Source organism: Pogoniulus pusillus, chromosome 41 (assembly GCF_015220805.1).
Source record: "Pogoniulus pusillus isolate bPogPus1 chromosome 41, bPogPus1.pri, whole genome shotgun sequence".
In the NCBI taxonomy this organism is placed as follows: domain Eukaryota; kingdom Metazoa; phylum Chordata; class Aves; order Piciformes; family Lybiidae; genus Pogoniulus; species Pogoniulus pusillus.
The window spans coordinates 5,955,442-5,975,446 of record NC_087304.1 but is presented as its reverse complement, the minus strand read 5'-3'; the positions used below and the strand labels follow the sequence as shown (position 1 = coordinate 5,975,446).

Here is a 20,005-nt window from a genome sequence, read left to right as displayed (position 1 = left end):
GCTCTGTGTTTCCGGGCGGGAGAGCAGAGCCTGTTTTACCGCGGGGCTGAGACAAAGTCCACAGGCGATGGTCGGGCAGCCAGGAACACACCACGCCCGCGGCAGGGTGTGTGCTTGGCTCCCTGGGCTGGCACCGGGCACGGCCAGGGCCCCACCGCTCTGGCACTGAGCTGTGGCATCACAGTGCCCGGCAGACGAGAGACCTGCACCAGCCTAGTGGTAGGCAAAGCCCCATGGCCATGTGGTGATGGCACCTGGGAGTGCCCTGACCCCAGTGCTGCCTCCTGGGGCTGCCATGTCTCTTTCACCTGGGCACACCTATCAGCACCACGCCTGCATCCCTTTCCCCTCAGCATCCTGCTTCCCACCCTCCTCTTCCTCCCTGCTCCTCTGGCGTGGGTGTTTGTCCATCATCCCAGCACCAGGGCTGACACCATGGTGGTGCCAGGGCAGCATCCCACTGCACTGCCCTTACCTGTGCCCTCAGCTCTAGGGTGGCATGGAGGACCTGTCACAGAGTGGTGCACCTGAACATCTCCCTTGTCTACTGTCACTGTTGGTCTGGAGACAGACACCTCTGGGGCTGCAGACAAGCAGGAGTGTGGAAGTGCCATGGTCCTGCCACTGCTTGGTTGCCCTCACCATAGCCAGGCCCTGACATCCTCAGGACCAGGGTACCAAGGGGTTCATCCTGCAGGCAGAGACTAGCCCAGGCCAGATCCCAGCCTGGAGGAGTGGGGTGCCCTGTGCTGGCAGCAGCAGGTGAGCCTGGGCTGGTGGGGAGGCAATGACAGCACAAATGAGCCCAAGCCTGGCTCCTGCACCCCCAAAAGAGCTGGGAGCCTGTGAGCAGGGATGGAGGGAGGCACCACACAGGCAGTGCAGGAGCAGCAGGGCCCATCCCCACCATCCTCACCCTAATCTCCACCATCCCTATCCCCTCTCCATCATCCTCATGCCCATCTCCAGCCCCATCCCAATCTCCAGCATTGCCATCCTCAACATACCTATCCTCATCTTCATCACTTTCATCTCCATTATCTAATCATCTCCATCATCCTCACCCCCATCTCCATCCCCTTTCATCCCCATTCCTATCGTCTCTCTCACTCCCACCCCCAACATCCCTGTCCTCAGCATCCAATCCCCTTCCCGCCCCTCCCCCCGGTGCCAGGCGTTGGGATGCCCCCCGCGGTGGCACGCAGAGGCCGCAGGTGCCAGGCTGGTTGGTCACACAGTTTTATTTGCTCGGTTTTACAAACATCAGGGGAGGGCTGGGGAGGGAGAAAACTTCAAACGGCTTCGGCACAAGTGGAAAGCTCAGGAGCGCGGGAAGTGCACTTCAGCGGGGCCAGGCAGAGGGCAGCAGGGATGGGGCTGGGGTGCACTGGGAGGGGCGGGGGCGGTGCTCAGCCCCTGCCAACCCTGGCCTCGCGGGGCCTGATCCTGCTCCCTGCCACCGCGGAGGCCAGATGAGGCTGGGGGCTGGCGCTGGGTCCGAAGCCACCCAAAACGCAGGCAGGGGATGGGTGCTGAGGGTGGGAGAGGGGGGTCCCAGCTTGGGGTCGGGGAGGATTGCAGGGTGCAGGGTGGCATGGGGCAGGTGATGCTGGTCCCCAGTGGGGGCGGGGGGGGGGAGGTGATGTGCAGCCTGGCCAGACACCATGCCCTAGGCCAGTCCCCCAGGATCTATGGGGCAAGAGCTGCACAGCATCCAGGCCCTGGCAATGGGGCTCCAGCAATGCCCCTAGGAGAGGCTCCCCCTTCCTCGGGGGTGCCAGCCCTGGCCCACTCCTTCCCCAACTTTGCCTCTTCAAAGAGGCTTTCAGTGCCCAGCTGCGGCTCTGGGCTGGAGTCTCCACAGCAGGACTGGCACAGCAGCACTGTGAACCTCCAACAGCTCCCGGCCTTGGCACCAGCCCCTCCCCAGTCCCTGCAGTGATGCCACTTGGGATAAAACTGCAACCTGGGTGGTAAGTGGGGGGCAACTGGGATGACTCGTGGGGGTCACTGCTCACACAAGAGAGGTGGGGGCAAGAAAACGTTGGGAGCTAAAATCAATCCCTGGCTGTTCTGCCACCCATATCCCAGAGGGCAGGGCAGGGCAGGGCAAGGGTTGCTCTGCCCACACTTTGCTGGGGGGCTTGGGGGATGCCTGGGCACTCACCCAGATGCACTTGGCAGCAGAGACCCAGTCACACTCAGATGAGGATCTCTGTACTGGCAGCTGGGCTGCGCTCCTGCCTGGCTGCTCCCCGCTCATAGTTCCCATGCCCCCAGGGTGCAGGCATCGGGCACTGCCAACCCCATCCTCAGAGGCAGCAGACGTGGGGCACTGGGCAGCAGAAGCAACCCTTGCACACAGGACTCTGAGTCCCCAAGTGTTTGGGCAGGACTGGCAGGAGATGGGACCTCCCCTGGGGCAGCCCTTGGCTTGCTGGACCCAGGGAGTGGACTCAGCAGAAGCCATATACCCAGTGCCCATGAGATGTGGCAGCTCCTGTGGTAGAAGTATGCAGGGTTTGGACAGGGCTCAGCACCCATGGGTGCCCCCCCTGCCCTCCCCAGAGAGTCTCAGTGGGGAAGAAACGCTGGTGCTGGTGGTGAAATCCCCCCTGAAGGGCTGGGGCATGAGGGGGGGCAAGGAGGGCTGCTCACAGTCCTGGCACAGACAGGGCATCCTGAGGATGCTCTCTGTGGGATCCCCAGCAGCTCCCGGACTGGGGAATCTGGAGCTGCAGCCCAGGGCCCCGGGAGGCTGCTCTGCAGAGCTGCTGTGGCCGGGCAGGAGAATGGGGAGGGCACACGGTGCTGGGTCACCCTCCCGCTGCCATGAGGAGGTACTGGAGCTCCCTCCCCATCCCAGTCCCCGGGAGGCTGAGCTCCTCCAGCTCCCCTTCCCTCGCTGCCATCACCACCCACGTCACCCTAGGAGGACCCTGGCACTGCTCACAGCTCTGCTCATCCCCCTCGCCTGGTACAGCCCTGGCAGCCGAGATGGAGGAGTAGCCCCGCAGGAGCCTGCGGCATTGGTGTCACTGCGAGTGCCAGGGCAAGGAGCTCCTGCACGGGGAGCTGAGTCCAGGGCAGAAGAGTATAATCACCCACAGCCCTGGGGACAAACTGGAGCTGACCCCACGGCCCCCTGTGAGTTCCTGACCCAGCTGAGCATCGTGGAGGGGACACTGCCCTCAATGCCCCTCCCTCGCCTGGACATGCTCCATCGCAGAGGGACTCGTGGCTTGGGGAGTCCGGGAGTGGAGGGACAAGGATGTGGGATGGAGCAGGGACGCTCACGGGCAGCCGAAGTGAAACAGCCCAGGGCCTTTCCCCGCGGGAGAAGTGGATGCTGGAGGTCTGGAGACAGGGACTGGCATGGGGCTGACTCTGTGCCCACCGTGGGCTGGACCAAGCAGAGGTCTCACTGGCCACCGGCTTCCCGGGAGTCATCTACGGATGCATCGGTGTCCTCCGATCCCCCAGCCCAGCCGGCTCTGTCCTCTGACAGTGGGTGGGAAGTTGCCGGTGAGAGGAGGGACAGACTCCAGCGTTGGTGGCAGGAGGGCTCCAGCGCAGGGTGAGGGGTGGGCGCGGCGCGGGGCCAGGGGGTCTCTAATAAATATCACGGGCAGCGCTGGTGGGGATGCAGCGCGGGCAGATGGGGTGAGCAGTGCCGTGGTTCGATGCTGCCTGCTGCGCCTGGTTGGATCTCCCCGGTTCTGCAGAAGGAGGGTCCGTGTGTGGCGGGAGAGGGGGCCCGGCGTGCCGGGGCAGCGGGCCTGGCTAGCGGGGGCCGGGGCGGAGGGGGCTCGGCGGGGGCATCCTGCTCCAGCGGTGGTGGGGGGCCGGCGGGGCTCACATCACCGTGCAGCACTTGCAGCGCTGCTTCTTCACGTCCGTCTCCTGCTCCGCCTCCTTGGCATCTGTGGCGTTGGCGCCCTGCTTCTGCCCGCCCGGGCCCTCCTCCCCCACCGGCTGGGCAGCTGCTGGCTCCAGCGCGGTGCCGTTGGGCGGTGCGTGGTCCTTGCGCGCCGGCTCCGGCTTGCTCTCGGCGTCCTCGATCACCACCAGCTCGGCCTTAATGGTGCCCTCCAGCCCCAGCACCTTCTTGGTCTCGTTCTCGTCCTCCACGTTCTGGTAGCCCATGAAGATCATGGTGACAGGCTGCTCTCGGCTCGGTTCTACCCCCTCGCCCGTTGGCAGCACCGTGGTGCTTTCCCGTGGCTTGGCCTGCAGCCCCGTGATCTCCCGTCGTGGCGTTGGCTTCTGGCTGCCCGGGGCACTGCCAGCCTCCCCACCGGCCTTGGCTGAGGCCTCACGCCCAGCAGCTTCGCTCAGGGTGGCCTCATCTGCCTTATGCAGGAGCTCATCGACTTCGGAGGAGCTGAGGGGGTGGGCACCGTTCTGTAGTGCCCCATCCTCGGCGCTCACTGCGTGCACCACTGTGGGGACAAGAGGAAGGAGGGTGAGGGGGACTCAAACCAAGGGACATAAATTGATCTGGAATTGTTCCTGCTGGCATGACCCACTTGGACCTGGCTCTATGAGGCTGTGGATTGGCACCTTCTCCTCCCCAAAGGCCCTGGCATCGAGGCCAGGACCTCTCGGCAGCACCTGGTCCCCCTCCTCAGCCAGAGCTGCTACCAAACGCCTCCAGCATTGCCCGGCCCTGCCCAGCAGCAGACGGGCAGGCTGAAACAAAAGCACAATGCGAGGAGTCGTTCCCGGCCCTCGGCTCCTCCAAAGCCCAGCAGGAGCTGGAGCCCTCTGCCAGGTCACCAGCAGCCTGCCAAGCTGGCCACGGCTGGTGCCCGGCTCTGCCACGATGCTCCGTGGCAGATCTCACTGCCACAAGACCCCAGCCAGGGCTCAGCAGGTGCTGCCCCACTGTGTCCCACCGCATCCCGACACATCCCACCGCGTCCTGCTGTCCTGCTGCCTGCGGAACCCTGCCCCGCGGCCGGGAGCAGAGGAGGCTCTTCCACCGCCGCTGTGCTGCGCGCAGCCGCCCGCGGCACCGGAGGCAGCTGCCCTGCGTCGCGGCGAGAACAGCTCCTGGCTCATCGCATTTTCCGCTTGACCAGGGGCATCCTGTGGTGCTCAGCGCCACAGCCACGACCGCCGGGCCACGAGTGATGGGCAGCGACCGGCCCCTGAGCGCCAGCTTGCCCACATCCAATGCACAGCTTCTCCAGGAGGATCGGTGCCAAGGCAGCTCCTTGGCCCCTCCTTGGAGTTGGAGGTCGCAGAGCAGTGTAGGGCTGAGCCAGATGGAGACTGTCGTGGCTGTGGGAAGGTTGAAGAGGCACAAGGTGTTGGTGCAGCATGGTTGGTCCACTTGGGCACCACAGTCCCCAGTAACAAGTCTTCAGTTCCGTGGCTGGTCCCTGCCATCCCTCAGCTGTCACCAGGCTCTTTGAAGCAGGTTCCTTGAGGTTGCCAAAAGCAGGACCCATAGGCCGGGACTGGTCCCTGTTGCTGTGCCTCCTCTGTGCACGGTGGCCACGCTCCTCTCTGCCAGCCTGATCTGCTGCCAGTGTTGCGTTCCCCACCTGTGGGACAGGCTCCTGAGCCTTGGGAGTGGCAAATCCTCTTCTCTGCTCTCCAGCAGTGCAGGGTCATGATGTATAAACCAAGGCTGGCCCAGCAGGACCATCCACACCGCGCTGCCGGGGCAGGTCCCACGCCGGGCGGGCTGGGGTGCAGGGTTGGTGCTGGAGAATTGCTGCCCTGAGGCATCTCCCGCCCAGAGCTGGCGAGGCTGGCCGGGACTGTCCCAGCCCTTCCTAGCCCCGGTGCCCTCCGGGGCTCTCAGGTGGCTTCTCCCTTGTCCCCTGCCCTTTGCTCCTGCTGAAGCCTGCGAGCGGTGCGGGCTGGGCCGTACCGTACCTTTCAGCTCATCCTCGTACACTTTGACCCCCTGCAGACAGTGGTTCTGGGGGAGCATGGTGGTGCTGGACAGGACCTTGGTCTCCCCAGTCACTCTGTCCTTCTCCACCGTGATCTCCACCGAGTACATGGCTGGGACACAAAGAGGACAGCAGGCGTTACAGCGGCCCCCGGCCCTCCCCAGCCCCTGCTCAGCGGCCGGCAGCGTGGCGGCAGCGGTGCGGTGCCCAGCGGTGTTAGCCAAGAAGCAGGCGGCAGCGAGGAGTGGCGAATGGCAGCGGCGGGTGCGGCATCCCGGGCGCAGCTCTCCTGCAGGCACTGACGGGGCCACTGCTGTCCTGGCACTGCCGGCATCATCTTACCTCCGTGGCTTCGGCGGCCACCCAGCTGGGGTTCACCAGGCTCTGGAGGCACCATGTCCATCTGTCCAATCGATCAGCAGTGCCAGCTGTGGGGGGCCTGGCCTGGGAGCCAGGTTCATGCTTGCAGGAGGTGGCAAGCCCTGGTGAGGGTGCTGGTGCTGGGCAGCCCAGGGCACAGGCAATCCTTGTCATCTCCTTTGGCTCCTGACCAGTCCCTGCCAGCACCAGGATCACCTCGGTCCAGCAGTGCTTTGTTCCAAGGACCCCAAGAAAGGCTCTGCCCAACGCTTGTGCTGCAGCCCGTTCTGAGCTGTCCCCCCCAAACCAGAGCAAACCCCCCAGCAGCAGAGCTGGCCACAGCCCCCCTAGCATGGGCATCTCAGCCCCTGCAAGCTCCCCAGCGGCAGCCAGCCACGGGGCCATGAGCGCTGGCGCGGGGTCAGCCATGCCAGCAGCCGACGCTGCGCTCCCTTCCCATGCTCCAGGGAGCCGCAGAGAGAGCAGGAGGCGCAGGATGAGACCAGAGCAGAGACGTGGAACAGGTGACCAGGAGAGGCCCCGAACCACAACCCGGCCACGGGGTGGAAGCAAAACCCAAACCCTGTGACTGCAGGCAAGAGATGTGCTCTGCCTCGGGCTTGGAAAGGCATCGAGCGGTGGCAGTGGCAGTGGCAGGGCTGTGGGGTGGGCAGCGAGCGAGGGAAGTGCCCGGGAAGGAGCACAGCTCCTGGAGAGGTGGACACCTACCTGCCTTCATCATGTCAGTGCCTTCCACCGCCTTCATGGGGCTGCTGGAAACCTTCTTCTCAGCTGGGAATTGAGAGGAGAGGCAACTGCCTGAGTCAAAATCATCACCTGGTTGCCTGTGTGCCCACAGGATGGGCCCCAACAAGGACAGCATGTGTCCCCCCGAATGACTGGCACCTGGGATGGGCTCCCCCACCACAGGGCACTGCTGCCCAAAGGGGACAGGGATAGAGACACAGGGACAGGGCCCCCCAGGTGTCCCCAGCTATCCAACCCCAATGCCAGGGTAGCAGGAAGGGGCAGTGTGCTCTGCCCTGTGGCAATGGGAACTGCAACCAGGGTGGGGATCACCTACCCTTGACTGTGCCCAGGGGACTCTGCAAAACAGAAAAGAGAGGTTAGGAGATGCTGGGGGGTGCCATGCACCCACTGCCCACGTACCCACTGCCCACAGACCCATCCCCACCACAGCAAGTGACACTGCCCTGGTCCCACTGACACAGGACCATGCCCACCTTTTGTGTGTTGGGGATGGGCTCTGCCTTCTCCTCCTTGGCTGGTGCTGCCACTTCTGCCAGGTTCTCCTTGGTGGAAGCTGCTGAGCTGCCATTCTCCAGTGTCTCCAGCTCCTTCTCCAACCTGTGGAGAGAGTCAGGACTGAGAGCCCACAGCGAGCTGTGGTGCAGGCAGCCACAGCAGACTATGAACGTGGGCCACTGGTATGGCACAGGGGCAAGAGGTGGCACAAATCATCTCCAGGTGCATGGACAGACAGGCTGGGCTCTGGCACGGCTGCTGCTGTCTCTGCAGGGGAAAAGCCTGAGTTTGCTGCAACCAAATAGGGGCTTCACCAGCAGGTGCTGCCCTCGCCCTTCCCCAGGTGCCCATCAGCTGCACACCAGAGGCTGTCTCTGTGGGTGAGCACTGCTCTGGGTGATGGATGCAGCTCTGCAGACGCTGAGCAACCTGAGTGGCCACTCAGGTCATGGGCTTGGATCAGGGGGGATGGAAGTAAAAACCCCTGTGTGCATCGGGCAGGGCTCTGACCCCCTGGGGTGACCCCCCCTTAGCTTTCACTGTCCCTCTGCAGTGACAAGCCAGCCCTGCACCAAGCCAGTGCCCTGGCCCACAGCAGCAGAGTCCTGTCACCATTCTGCTCCCTCGAAGCCTCTTTGAGCTTCCCACCAGGACAACCTCCCATTCCCTGCCTCTGAGCCCAGCCGAGCTGTGCCAGCAGCAAGGGCCCCATAGGGACGCGGTGGAGGTCTGGAAAGGGTCTCCAGGGATTCCTGTCCGTGTAAATCACAGCTCCTCCGTCAGCGCCGCGGCAGCACCGCCGGCGGAGCCCCCCCCCCCTCCCTCCCCCCTTATCTCCCGTCCCCCTGCGAGGCTCTGGCGGAGGAATGCACCGCGCCATTAGACCCGCACAAAGGCCCCTTCGTGCCTGACCCCTCCATGCACCGATGCTCGGTAATTAACGGCCGAGCCGTGACTGATTGCATTCCTGCGGGGCTGCTGGGACACCCCCGAGCCGGGGCTCCCAGCCCTGCCTTTGGCAGCCCACACACGAGGGGGCTGGGCAGGGGCTGAGGCTTCTCCCCCCAAAACCTCCCAGCCTGCCCCTTCCCTAGGGGCTGAGCCACCGTAATGGGGATGGGCAGAGGGATGGAGTCGATGATCTCCAGAGGTCCCTTCCAACCCCTACCATTCTGACACCCACGTGGAGCCAGCCCCTTGTCCTCCCTGCCCCTGCAGTCAGGGGTGATGGACACTGAGCAGTGCCCCTGAATGTCCCAGCCCATAGTCTCTAGACTCGGACCCAAACACCCCCTGACCCTACACGACCCCCTGTTACCTCTGGATGGTTTCCTCCAGCTCCTTGGTCTTCACCTCATCCTCCTGCATCTGCTTCTTCATGGCTTCGTCCTCCTCGGAGCCTGAGGCTGGGGCTCCCTCCAGCAGCCATCTCTCCCGCAGAGCCTTGGACTGGGGAGCAGAGGGTGGTCAAGGTCCTGTCAGCCCCACAGCTGGGGGGTCTGCAGTGCACTGGCAGCCCAGGGGTCCTGGAGGTTCCTCACCTTGAGGTGCTGCAGCTGCCGCCTGTCATCCTCCAGCTGCCGCCGCTTGTTCTCGATCTCCGTCTGACGTTTCCGCTTCTCCTGGAGGGAGGAGAGCAGCGGAGCTGGGGTCGGCTTGGGGAGGGGGGCAGCACGGAGAGGGGAGCGCGGCAGAGCGAGGGTCAGTGTGGGGAGGGGGTCATTGTGGGGAGAGAACCTCAGCAGAGCCGAGGCTGGCATGAGGAGAGGGTTACAGGGAGCAGGGGACTCCCGGCAGGTCCGATGCGGAGGCACAAGCCCATGCCCGTGGCTACCAGAGCGGCCCTGGGGACAGCCCACTGGGAGCTCCCCAGCCCTGCGTCACATTTCTGCCCTCCCTGGAGGAAACTGAGGCACAGAAGGTGCAGAGCAGTCACGGCATAGCCTGGACTCTGTTCACCATCTGAGAACATCACCTCCCCCCTCCCCCGGCCCTACTGCCTGAGCTGCCAGCGCAAGGGGAACCAGCCCGGCTGGTTCTCCCTGCCCCCCCCCGCGCTGCACATCCTGGGACCAGTCCAGACCATTTCAGACCCTTTCAGCAGAGTCAGTCCCAGCCCGGGGAGCCTCACCCATTCTCTGTCTCCTTTGGCCAAGAACAATCTACCCTTTGTGTGGCAGAGATCGACGGGCGTCAGGCTGGGCTGGGGCAGCTGCTACAGGGCATCGACAGGGTTTAAAACCACCCCAGTGCCCTGCTCCGTGCCTGGGAGGGGCTGCCCAGCATGGCCCCCCGACTGCTCGCTAATTGGTGTAATTACTAGTGCCCATAGCGGGCCAGGCTGGATCGTGCACCATCCTGAGCCCTTCCCTGGGAAAGGAGGAGGGGGAATCATCACTCATTTCATTTCCCTCTCACTCGGGGCTCATCAAGGCATCGCTTCATTAATTAAACCTCTCGGTGCCCGTTGCTTGCTCTGTCCCTGTTTCAGCCATACAGAGCCAAGCTCTGCTGGATCCTGCACCCCAGTTGTGGCACATCCCCAGGCAGAGGCACAGTGGGGCAGGATGTCCTGGCCTGGGCTCCTGCTGGTCCTTCTTTGGCTGCTGCAGCTCCCCTGCCCAGGGCTGGGTGCCCCTGTCCCAGCTTGCCACCCCAGCTGAAGCCCCAGGGCTGGCACTCTCCTCCTTGCCATGAGCTGCTCAAGGTCTTCACCGTGCAGGAACTCACCGCAATGGCCTGCAGCCTCTCCTGCTGAAGGGTGCTGGCCTCCACGACCCTGCAAGGCAGCAGAGAGGAGCAGTGAGGAGCAGGGGTGAATGGGGACATTGTGCCAGCAGCGAGCAGGACACAGCACACAGACAAAGGCTGAGCTCTTCCCTTCCGCTGGCTGCTCTCTTCCCCTCGCCTTGCTCCCACCAAAGCCAAGCACCCCCCACTCATACAGCTCCTTCAGGCGCCCCTGGGACAGGCCTCTGGAGTTGCTCCAGCACGGCCAGACCTGCTGTGGCCATGACACAGATGGAAACAGTGACCACAGAGGGGCTGGCACAGGACGGTCCTGGCCAGTCCCACGGTTCAACCCGGCTCACACTTTCCATTCCAAGCCCTTTTCTTGGCTGCTGACACCCTTCCTGGACAGTGACCTTCCCGGGCTGTGCACACGGGCACAGGCATGCACTGACACACATGCACAGACACACGGACAGGCACAGACACACACACGCATTGCAACAGGCTCTGCCTCTGCTGGACTCTGTGCTCCTGGCCCCAGCACCTGCCTGAGCAACAGGAACAGCCATGGCTGTGCCAGAGATGCTGCCACCAGCAGCCATCTCGCTGGCCCCAAGACAGCCTGCCCCCAGGGTGCCCCAGTCCCCCACAGACACATGCCCACATTGCCAGGATGAGGGCGCCTTAGGCCAGCCCGACTGGTACCGTAGCCCCGTGGGATGTGGGCATGGAGCAGCAGGTGCAGGCTCAGGAGCTAGGAGCGGGGCTGTGGGCAGCTGCCCGGGGCCCGGCGGTGGCTGGGGATGCTGCGGTGCCGCGGGGAGCCGCTGGCTGCCTGCCAGGTGCTGCTAACGAGGCTCTTGCCTTTGCCAGTAATTGGGGTGGGACGCCCTGAGGTAGCGCCAGCGATGGATCTGTGCCACCTCTTCCTAGAGCAGGGGTGAGCAGAGCCAGTGAGGGGGCAGCTGCGTGGCAGCCACCCGGGAGCAGACACCGGCGTGCAGATGCTGCTCCAGGCTCTGGTCCCTGCGGCTGAGCCATCTCGCTCCAGGGGAGACATTGAGACGCTGAAGCAGGTCCAGAGAAAGGCAACAGAGCTGGTGAAGGGTCTGGAGAAGAGGTCTTGTGAGGAATGGCTGAGGGGAATTGGGGCTGCTTAATCTGCAGAAGAGGAGGCTGAGGAGAGACCTCATTGCTCTCCTGTAGGTCCGGGGAGGGGGGGGAGGGAGGAGCAGAGACACCACCCCTGGAGGTGGTCAAGAAACCTGTGGGCATAGGACTTGGAGTCATGGTCTGATGGGCATGGCTGTGGGAGGTTGGTGGTTGGACTGCATGACCTTAGGGGGCTTTTCCAATCTATGAGTCTGTGATTTGTGCTGCTGTGTGGAAGGAGGAAACCTGGGGTGGGGGCAGGGGAGAGGGAGTGTCTGCACCCCCTTAGTTGAGTGGGGACCAGCTCTGGGTAGTGCCCATGACTCTTCCTGCTGCTGCTGGGTGCCAGGGCTGAGGTGGTGAACAGGAGAGCTCTTGGACTTCCCCTACACTGGTGGTTAAGTGCACATCCACTGCCACAGCTCCCAGGAGCTCCTGCTGCAGCTGCACACACGGAGCTGGAGCGGCTGATGTGAGCGGGGGGGGGGGGCACTGGGACACCCTCGCACCTGCCTCTCCCCAGCTCCATCCCCACACACCCAGCCAGGCCCGAGGGCTTTGAAAGCACAATTAGACCGAGCTGCAGACAGTCACTTCCCGGTGAGCCACCACAGGTCCCAGCCCACGGGGGCTCGGGGAGGGGGGGGGGACGGACGGGACGGGGATGACGACGAGAACGACAGGGAGGGGCAGCAGCACAGCGTCCCCAGCACAGCAGGAGAAGCCATTAGCGTGGAACAAGTGGCAGAAGTGTGGTTCCACCCCAGGCTCACTGCAGCGGCACTCGCGGGCCCCTAGCAGCTTGGGGGCCATGGACCAACCAACACGGGTCAAAGCCATGCCTGGCATCACCCAGCACCACCCACAGCGGGAGCCAGGAGAGGGCAGCCCCATGCCCAGCAGCCCCAGCCCGCCTTGTGGGGGCCCATTTTGGAAGACCACACAGACTCCAAGGTGCCACCCAGCACCTGCAGGCCTCAGGCACGCAGGCAGGAGGTCACCAACCCTACTCCAGGGCTTTGTCCCCATCCCTCCTCCCCCCCTGGGGCCACAGGCTGGACACTGCAGATGGCCCCAGGTGGGGGGTGGGGGCGGGAGAGCTCCACGCTCCCATTAAGGGCTTTTTCCAAGGAAGGCTTTACACAGGAGGTGGGCATCAGCTGCTGTGCCCCACATATGGCACCCCCCGAGCTGGGCACATGTGCTCTCACACACTCGTGTGCCCTCACACAGCTCCTCCACCAGAGGGGCGAGCACAGGCGGGTGCAAGAGCCCAGCTTTGTAGCCCTGCCAGGGTGAAAGGACTCCCCCCCAGCCCTCCACCCACCTCCTCCTCGCTTCACCTCCCGGCGAACCTCCCTGATTAACCCAAAGCTGCTCAGAGCTGCTCGTCCTTCCCTCACCCTGCTCCCCGCGTGGAATCCAGGGCAGGCAAACCAGCCGGGGAGGTGCTGAGAGCTCTGCAGGGCTTCTTTCTGTGCTCTTTGCCGTGACGCTGTGGCTGCTCCTGGCGGCGCAGGCGCCGCTGCCAGCCCCACGCTGCCAGCATCGACGTCGGAGGAGAGTTAAAGAATTACGACCCCCAGATTGTTGACTAACGACAAAGCCGAAGTGCCCAGGGGGTCCCTTTGCCGTCACTGCGGCAGCACCCAGCGCAGGGCCAACACGGAGAGGGGGGAAGGGGTAAGGCACCGGCTGCAGCCTGTGCGAGCTGTGGGAGCTCTTCCCCCGCGGGGTAGAGGGGCAGGGGGCATGGATTTCCTGAGGGAAATCTCCTCTGCCCACCAGCCACTGCTGCGAGTGGGATCTACCCTTCCCTAGCCTAGTACTGGGGTCTCACTTCCCCCCCACCCCAGACATGGGGGAACCTCCTTTCTCCGGACAGACAGACCCACAGCAGTCACACGGCTTGGAGACGGAGGCGACACAAGGACAGCGAAGGGACCCGGCTGGCCCCCAGGGGACAAACCAGCACAGGGGTGGGGGCTGTGAGGACAGAGGGAGCAGAGAGCAGGTACAGGGAGCAGTGTCCACATCCCAGCCCGGCCCTGGGCTCCAGCCCAAGGGCTGTAACCTTCCTTTCCCTCCCAAAGCAGCGAGCGTCCCCCTGGGGCTGGCGGCGGGGCCAGCTCTGCGGGGACAGTGTGCCAAAGTTGAAGGGAGGAACTGGCTGCTCCCCACCCCTCGCCCTGTGCCCTGTCCCAGCCAGGGCTGCCCAAGCAGCCACGGGGCCAATCTGGCACCAGACTCACAGTGCCAGCGCTGCCCTTTGCCATGAGGGTCCCTCCTGCTCTGGGGCAGCAGGTCCCCCCCCAGGCCCAGCACCACAGGCTCTGAGGGCTTTGGACTGGAGCCTGTTTCCCTCCTGGATCTTGCCCCGTCCCATGGATCCAAACTTTTACAGCATTCCCAAAACGTTCTGTTCTGCTCCTCCTCCCTCCTCCATCCTCTTTATTTTCCATTATTTGGTTCAGGCTCTGCATTCCCGGGTCCAAAGCCAGGAATCCTCCTGGCCCAGGGAGAGACACAAAACAGGCTGGATGCCCCTTGCTGCACCCTCCCGGCCCCCACATGCCCACCTTAGCCTGGCTCTAGGGCCCCAATCCACCTCCCCGTGGGGACTCACCATGGCGAGAGTGGGGCTGAGCAGGGATAACTCTGGTGCCCCCATATCCCTGCCCAGTGGCATGGGGTGCCAAGGTGACAGGAAGAATCCAGGGGTCCCATGTCCCCCCTGACAGCTCCTACTCGTGCTGCGCCCTGAGGGCTGCTGGGGGTGCAGGAAAGCAACACCCGGGGCTGGTTCTGGGGCTGGGGGGGAGGGTGTGCCTCGGGCTGTCCCAGACCCACCCCCCACCCTATTCTCCTCCTCTTCACAGCGGGGACGACAGCCCCGGGCCAGGCCGGTGCCGATGGGGCCCCGGTGACCGATGGCTCCGCCGAGCCGGGAGGCGGTTCCCTGGCAACGGCTCCATGGTAACGGCGCCGAGGCAACGGGGAGCCGCCGGGGAGAGGGGGAGATGCGCAGCGCGGGCGGAGAGACCAAGGGGCCCTCTCCCTGCCCCCGGGGCTGGGGGCTTTGCTCACCCTCCCTGCGGCAGCTCTCCGTGTTCCATCCCCCCGGTAGCACCGCGAGGCGGAGGCCACAGCCTCACTGAAGCCTTCCCGGGGATGTGCAATCACTTCAGTGCCAGCTCAGGATCCATCCTGGGTGTCAGGGAGGGTGTTCAGGACCACCAAGCCCAGGGCCACCGCATCCCCGGCCACCAAACCCCTCGGGAACCACGAGTCCAGGACGCAGCCCCCAGGGAGCCCTTGCCCTCCCCTCATTCCACCCGTTTCACCGGCTCATGCTTTTCCACCCCGTGTCCACCGGTGTGTCCCATCCCTGCGGGTCCCAGGGCATCTCCTGGAGCTGCTTCCTCATGCACCGCCTGGTGGGAGAGAGCCACAGGCCGTGGCACTAGAGCCGAGGTTCGACGGGACCAGGGAGGCAGGTGGCACTGGGGTGGGGGTGGCACTCCGGGAACTCCCACCTGCTGAGGTCCAGTCCCTGGACCCACGGGCAGACCCACGCACACGTGTGAGCTCACAGGCACCCCGTGCACGTCGCCGTGCTCTCCCGTGGCTCTCCAGCTCTTTCCAGCCCTGCTGATGCTGCCGTTTCCTACCGTCACAAGGGGAGCCCGTGACCTTTTGTCTCCTCCCCGCCTGACACCAAACAATAATGTTTATTTGCCTTCCCCTGGGTTTTTTTTTCCCCCATTAGCTCATCCAAATGTGCGAAGAGCCTTTTCAAGCTGCTCCTCCTCTCCCTGCCCTCCTCTCCCTTTCCACCCGCTCAGCTCCAAGGCAAAGGGGAAGGCGAAGGGAAAGAGCCCTGCACGGGATCGGCACCATCCAGACCCCCACACTGGCCCCGGCTGGCCGTGAGCCCACGGAACCAACAGCACTGGCAGCGACTGAGGGCCCAGCGCTGATTGATGCCACTGTCCCCATGCCAAGAGCTGAGCCCCTTGGCCAGGCCTGGAGTGATGCTGCTGGGGGGGGGTCGGCAAAGCCTCCATCACGAAGCCATTAGCAGCAGGGCTGTGATCGAACGCCCTCGCTGGCAGCCCGCACGGAGGGGAGGGCTCTATGGCAGCTCTTGGGCTGGCACTCATCGACCTCAGAGGCAGTAAGTGCGTGGCCAGCTCGGGGGAGAATGGCCAAAAGCCACACTGCTGAGTGCCAGGGCGGCTGGGCATAGGGTCCTACCCACCTGCTTGGGTCCTGGTGACATGGGGGCTGCCCCTGCCCTGCCCCATGGTGTTGGCTCCTAGCCCCACAGCCAGCTACATTGACCCAGCTCCTTCCCTCTGCGTGAGCTTTGCCTTCTCCTGCTCCTGCTGCCAGCACAGCCCTATCCAGCACTGCTGCCCTGGGAGGAGACAGGGGCAGAGGGGAGATAGGGGGAGGCAGAAGGAGGGAGATGGCAGCCCCAGGCTCCCAAAAATGCAGGATGCATTAGAGCAAGTGGAGCTGCCTGATTGATTCTTCGGGCTGAGACGTGGGCTGGGAGTGCCAGGAGAAAATGGATCCCATGAATATTTGATGAACAGAGGCTTGGGGAGGGAGTTTGATTGGAAAATTACAGATCTTTCAAACAATGGCCCAAGTGCCCTCCAAACACTCGGGTTTCCAGCTCCCTTCCAGGCAGAGGAGCAAGGCTCCACCAGGAAACTCCCTCACGATTTATGAATGAGGGCAGAGCTGGTCAGTCCCCACGTCTGGGAGCACCAACTGGCTGGGACAGGCAGCCTCAGCACTGGCCTGGGACGCAGTGCTCAGCTCCCCTCAGCCTTGGGAGGGCCCTGGCCACATCACCTGTTCACATGAGGCAGCACAGCTCCCCCACACCAACACCACGCAAGGACTGAAATAGCCAGCAAGAGTGTGGCTCCTGAGCAGGCTCCTGGCATGGGCACCCCCTGTGAGCCCCAGGCAGCTGTGGGGAGCTGGGTCTCTGGTGCTGAGACAAAGGCTGAGCTCAGCCCACATCCAGCCCTGCTCCAGCAGGAAACATCTGGCTGGGGCAGGCTCTGCCCTGGCTCCACTCGCTCCTCCCGGGCTACTCTAGGGCTCATCCTTGCCCCCAAGAGTGGCTCCTGTCTGGAGCTTGCTCACCTCCGGATGGATTAAGGAGAACCTGGGGGAACAGGGCTCCTGTGCACGCCTCTGCCTGCAGCCCGAGCTCCGCACCTCCCCCCAACCCTGCCCCGGCGCACGTCGCCTCCCCAGCCTCCCTCCTGGCCCCTCCTCACTGCTAACACCTCCACTGCTGGAAATGGGCCCAAGCCACAGCCCAGCTGAGCCCTGGCATGGCACAGACCGCGTGAACCACCGACTGGTCCCGCGTGGAGAAAGGAGATGTTTCCTGCCAGGAAGTGGAAACATCAACACCAGCACCTTCCCAGGAAGCCTGCTCCAGTTCCTGCCCAGCCACACGAGCCTGGCTGAAAGGTCCCATCCCTTGGTGGTGGCTGAACTCTAAACCTCAAAATCCACTGACCCCAAGCAGGACTGAGGTGGTGCTGTGCAGCCGTTACTGCTGGAGCTTTGTGGCTTCCTCTGAAGGGCTGGGAAGGGCAATGGTGCCAGGTGCCAGATCCTTGGCATGGACCTGACCTGCTCCAGTCCCAGCAGCCAGCCAGGAGGCAGCAAGGGTCCAGCCTAGAGAGCATCAATTAGGTGTCAGGATGTCTCAAAGGGGCCTCCTCAGGTTACACCTCAGAGAGAAATCTTCCACCTTCCTCCACATGCAACCTGTGGGCTTTGGATCAGGGCTGAGAGGGCAGGACCATGAGAGCCCTCACTCCAGAGTCCTCAGACCCAGAGGAGACAGCAGCAACCTTCTGAGACAGAGCAGGCAGACACAGATGTGTTCATTCTCCACCTGCTTGGGAGCATCAATGGCAGCAGCAGAGCACAGACAAGCAGCCCCAATGGGACCAGTGCAGCCTTTACAAGAACTGGAACTGTTCAGACAAACATCCCTGGGCACAGCCAGGACCCTCACCCAGCCACTGGCAGTGCCAAGGCGAAGTAGGAGCCAGCAAGGCCAGCAGCATGCTCCCAGCACCCCTTCTCTGCTGCAGAGACAGGGCAACATCAGGGGAGCACCTCCTGCGCCCCCAGGACTCTCCTAAACCTCTGTCTCTGTGAGCAGGCTCTGGGTTTGAGGGATCAGGACTGACCTGGCGAGACTGTGGGCAGGGATGTGGTGCTGCAGGCCTCCTGGTAAATGTGGACCCATCCAGGGCAGCACTTTTGGGTATTTTAGCCGCCAACAACTTTTTTTCACCTTTATTCCACCATGAAAGCTCAGGATCCTCCTCCCGAGGAGCCACAACCGGCTGAGCAACTGCAGGGGCTGCACCGGCGCTGCCCACGCTGCCCTGCTTTGCTTTCCGGCTGCACCCTGTGCCCGCAGACGGAGCTGCGGGAGAGACGCTGCCCTCGCAGCTCAGCGGGGCGAGCCCCTGCCCCGGGGCACCTGCGGGGTTCCGCTCAAAAGGAAAAGCCAGCGGCAGGTTCGGCACACGGAGCTGGCCGGGGAAAGCCCTGACGCCACTCCGCGGACTCCTCAGCCCTCTCCAGGAGGGTCCATCCGGAGACCAGAGGAGCAGAGCAGAGCGAAAAGCAGCACTTGGAGGCCAGAAGCAGGAGCCACCAACCTGCCCAGCACCATCACCCACTTCAACCCCAGCCCTCACTCCAGGACACTCTGTGTCTGGTCCCTGCTGGCTCCTCATCCCTCCGCCCAGGGCACGCTGTGCCAGTCAGCTCAGCCCTTCCCCTCACTGCCTTTTGTCAGCTCACACTTTGCTTCCCCCTCCAAAGAGGTTCGTTTCCAAAGAGACCAACAAACCGAGGGGCTGCCCACAGCCACAGCCCCACCTTGCCCCACAGAGCCTCCAGCTCCCTCAGCAGCAAGGGAAGCTGCTCCACTTCCCCAGCCTCTCTGCCCCAGCCTCTGAACCTCAGCCAGGGCCCCCACCAGTGCCACATCCTGACCCCAGGAAATCCCACCCGTCCCCCGCCAGCACCCTGCAGCTCCATGGGGATCTCCAGGTGGGAGGTGGACAGTGGTGAGCAGGACCTGTTGGGCACCTGGCACCTTGCTAGCCAGCGGCCACTGACTTGGTGCCAGGCAATGTGGCCACAAGAAGTGGAGGATGTCTGAAGAGATGGCCCCAGGTATCCCTCAGTGCCAAACCAGGAGGTGCTGCGGAGAGCCTTGTTTGCTGTGCTGGGGACCAGAGCCACGGGAGGGAAGGAAGGGCCTGGGAGAGGCAGAGCCAGCCCAGCCGGCTGCTGCCGCTGGTACCCAGCACGCTGAGCTGCCAACCAGCCCTGTGCCCTCCCAGCAACAGCACTGGGGCAAAACCAGCCCGTGGGCAGGATGGTCCCCAGCTACCAGCCTCCACCTGCTCCCTCTTCCCCACTCTGGGTTCCAAGTCCACCAGCAGGCACTGACCGACCAAGGCAGGGCCCCACCACTGCACACAAAGGATGAGGCCAGGACCGGAGAGCATCGCTCCGGTGGGATCCAGCGGGAAGATCCAGCGGGAGGATCTCCCCCGATAATAGTGGGTCCCTGCGGGGGGGTGGGGGGAAGGAGCGGGTGGGTCTGGGAGCGCGCTCGCAGGGAGGGGTCCTCGGCTCCCAGCCACCCACTCTCCTCTCCCAGCCACCCGCTGCAGCAACAACAGGTTCAAAACACAGAAATAAACGCCCTGCCCACCCCCCGCTTCCCGCACCGCTGCCAGCAGCCGAGACTCGCCCCCCGCAGCCCCCACTCCCCATTCCGGGGCCTCCGCCGCTGCACCCCAGAGCCCGCACCTCGGACCCAGAGCGGGGGCGGGCACGGGGGCAGGGAGCGGGGAGGGGGCAGCACCTGTGCATCGGGGGGACGCGAGGCCCCGGGTCAGAGTCCCGACAAACGGCGTTGCAGAGATTTAAGCCCCCGATACCGGCGTCCGGAGCCCCAGCATTTGGGGGGGCGCGGGGGCGGCAGACCCCTTCTATCGGGGTCCTGAGCCCCCCAGGATCAGGGGGATGCGAACCCCCCGGGTTTGGCGTCCCCGGCGCTGGGGAGGGATCCAAGCGCACGGTGTGGGCTCCATGAGCTCTATGTGTGGGGTTCCCACAGCTCCAGTTTTGGGGTCGCGAACCCTTACACCTGAAGCCCCTTCCCCCGCCCCGGTACTGCGGTGCTTGAGCCGGCAGCTCGGGGAGAGGTGGGGGGGGGGGAAGCCGCGGCCCGGTGCGGGGGTCCCAGCGCGGCCGGCTCCGGTACTCACTCCATTTTCCGAGCGGGCTGGGCCGGTGGCGGCAGCTCCGGTGGGGTCGGGCCGGGCGAGGCACGGCGGAGCGGGGCCGGCGTCCGCCGGCGTCCCGGCGCTCAGGGCCCGGCGGGCGGCGGCATCCCCGGCGGGGCTGCGGGATGCGCAGGGCTGGCGGGGCCGCGCCGGTGCTGCCGCCTCCCGCACAGCTCCGTCTGCCGGGCGCGGCCCGTTACTGCCGCCGCCCATCACCCGGCC

The 20,005-nt window shown here is 64.4% G+C and overlaps 1 protein-coding gene across 2 annotated transcripts; it reads right to left on the bottom strand.

Moving 5' to 3' along the window:
* Positions 1-1,223: 1,223 nt before the first annotated feature.
* On the bottom strand, positions 1,224-19,912 carry PALM (paralemmin). 2 transcript variants are annotated; one of them, XM_064174789.1, is made up of 9 exons: positions 19,766-19,912; positions 10,266-10,314; positions 9,077-9,157; positions 8,854-8,984; positions 7,514-7,637; positions 7,354-7,375; positions 6,999-7,061; positions 5,890-6,021; positions 1,224-4,442 (listed from the first exon to the last, which is right to left on the bottom strand). In XM_064174789.1, the coding sequence occupies exons 1-9, from the start codon at positions 19,768-19,770 to the stop codon at positions 3,856-3,858; spliced, it is 1,194 nt and encodes a 397-aa protein (XP_064030859.1). In that variant the 5' UTR covers positions 19,771-19,912; the 3' UTR covers positions 1,224-3,855. The 2 variants fall into 2 exon arrangements, with proteins under 2 accessions (XP_064030859.1, XP_064030860.1); XM_064174790.1 differs by lacking the exon at positions 5,890-6,021 and having other exon boundaries at positions 19,766-19,908.
* Positions 19,913-20,005: the final 93 nt, after the last annotated feature.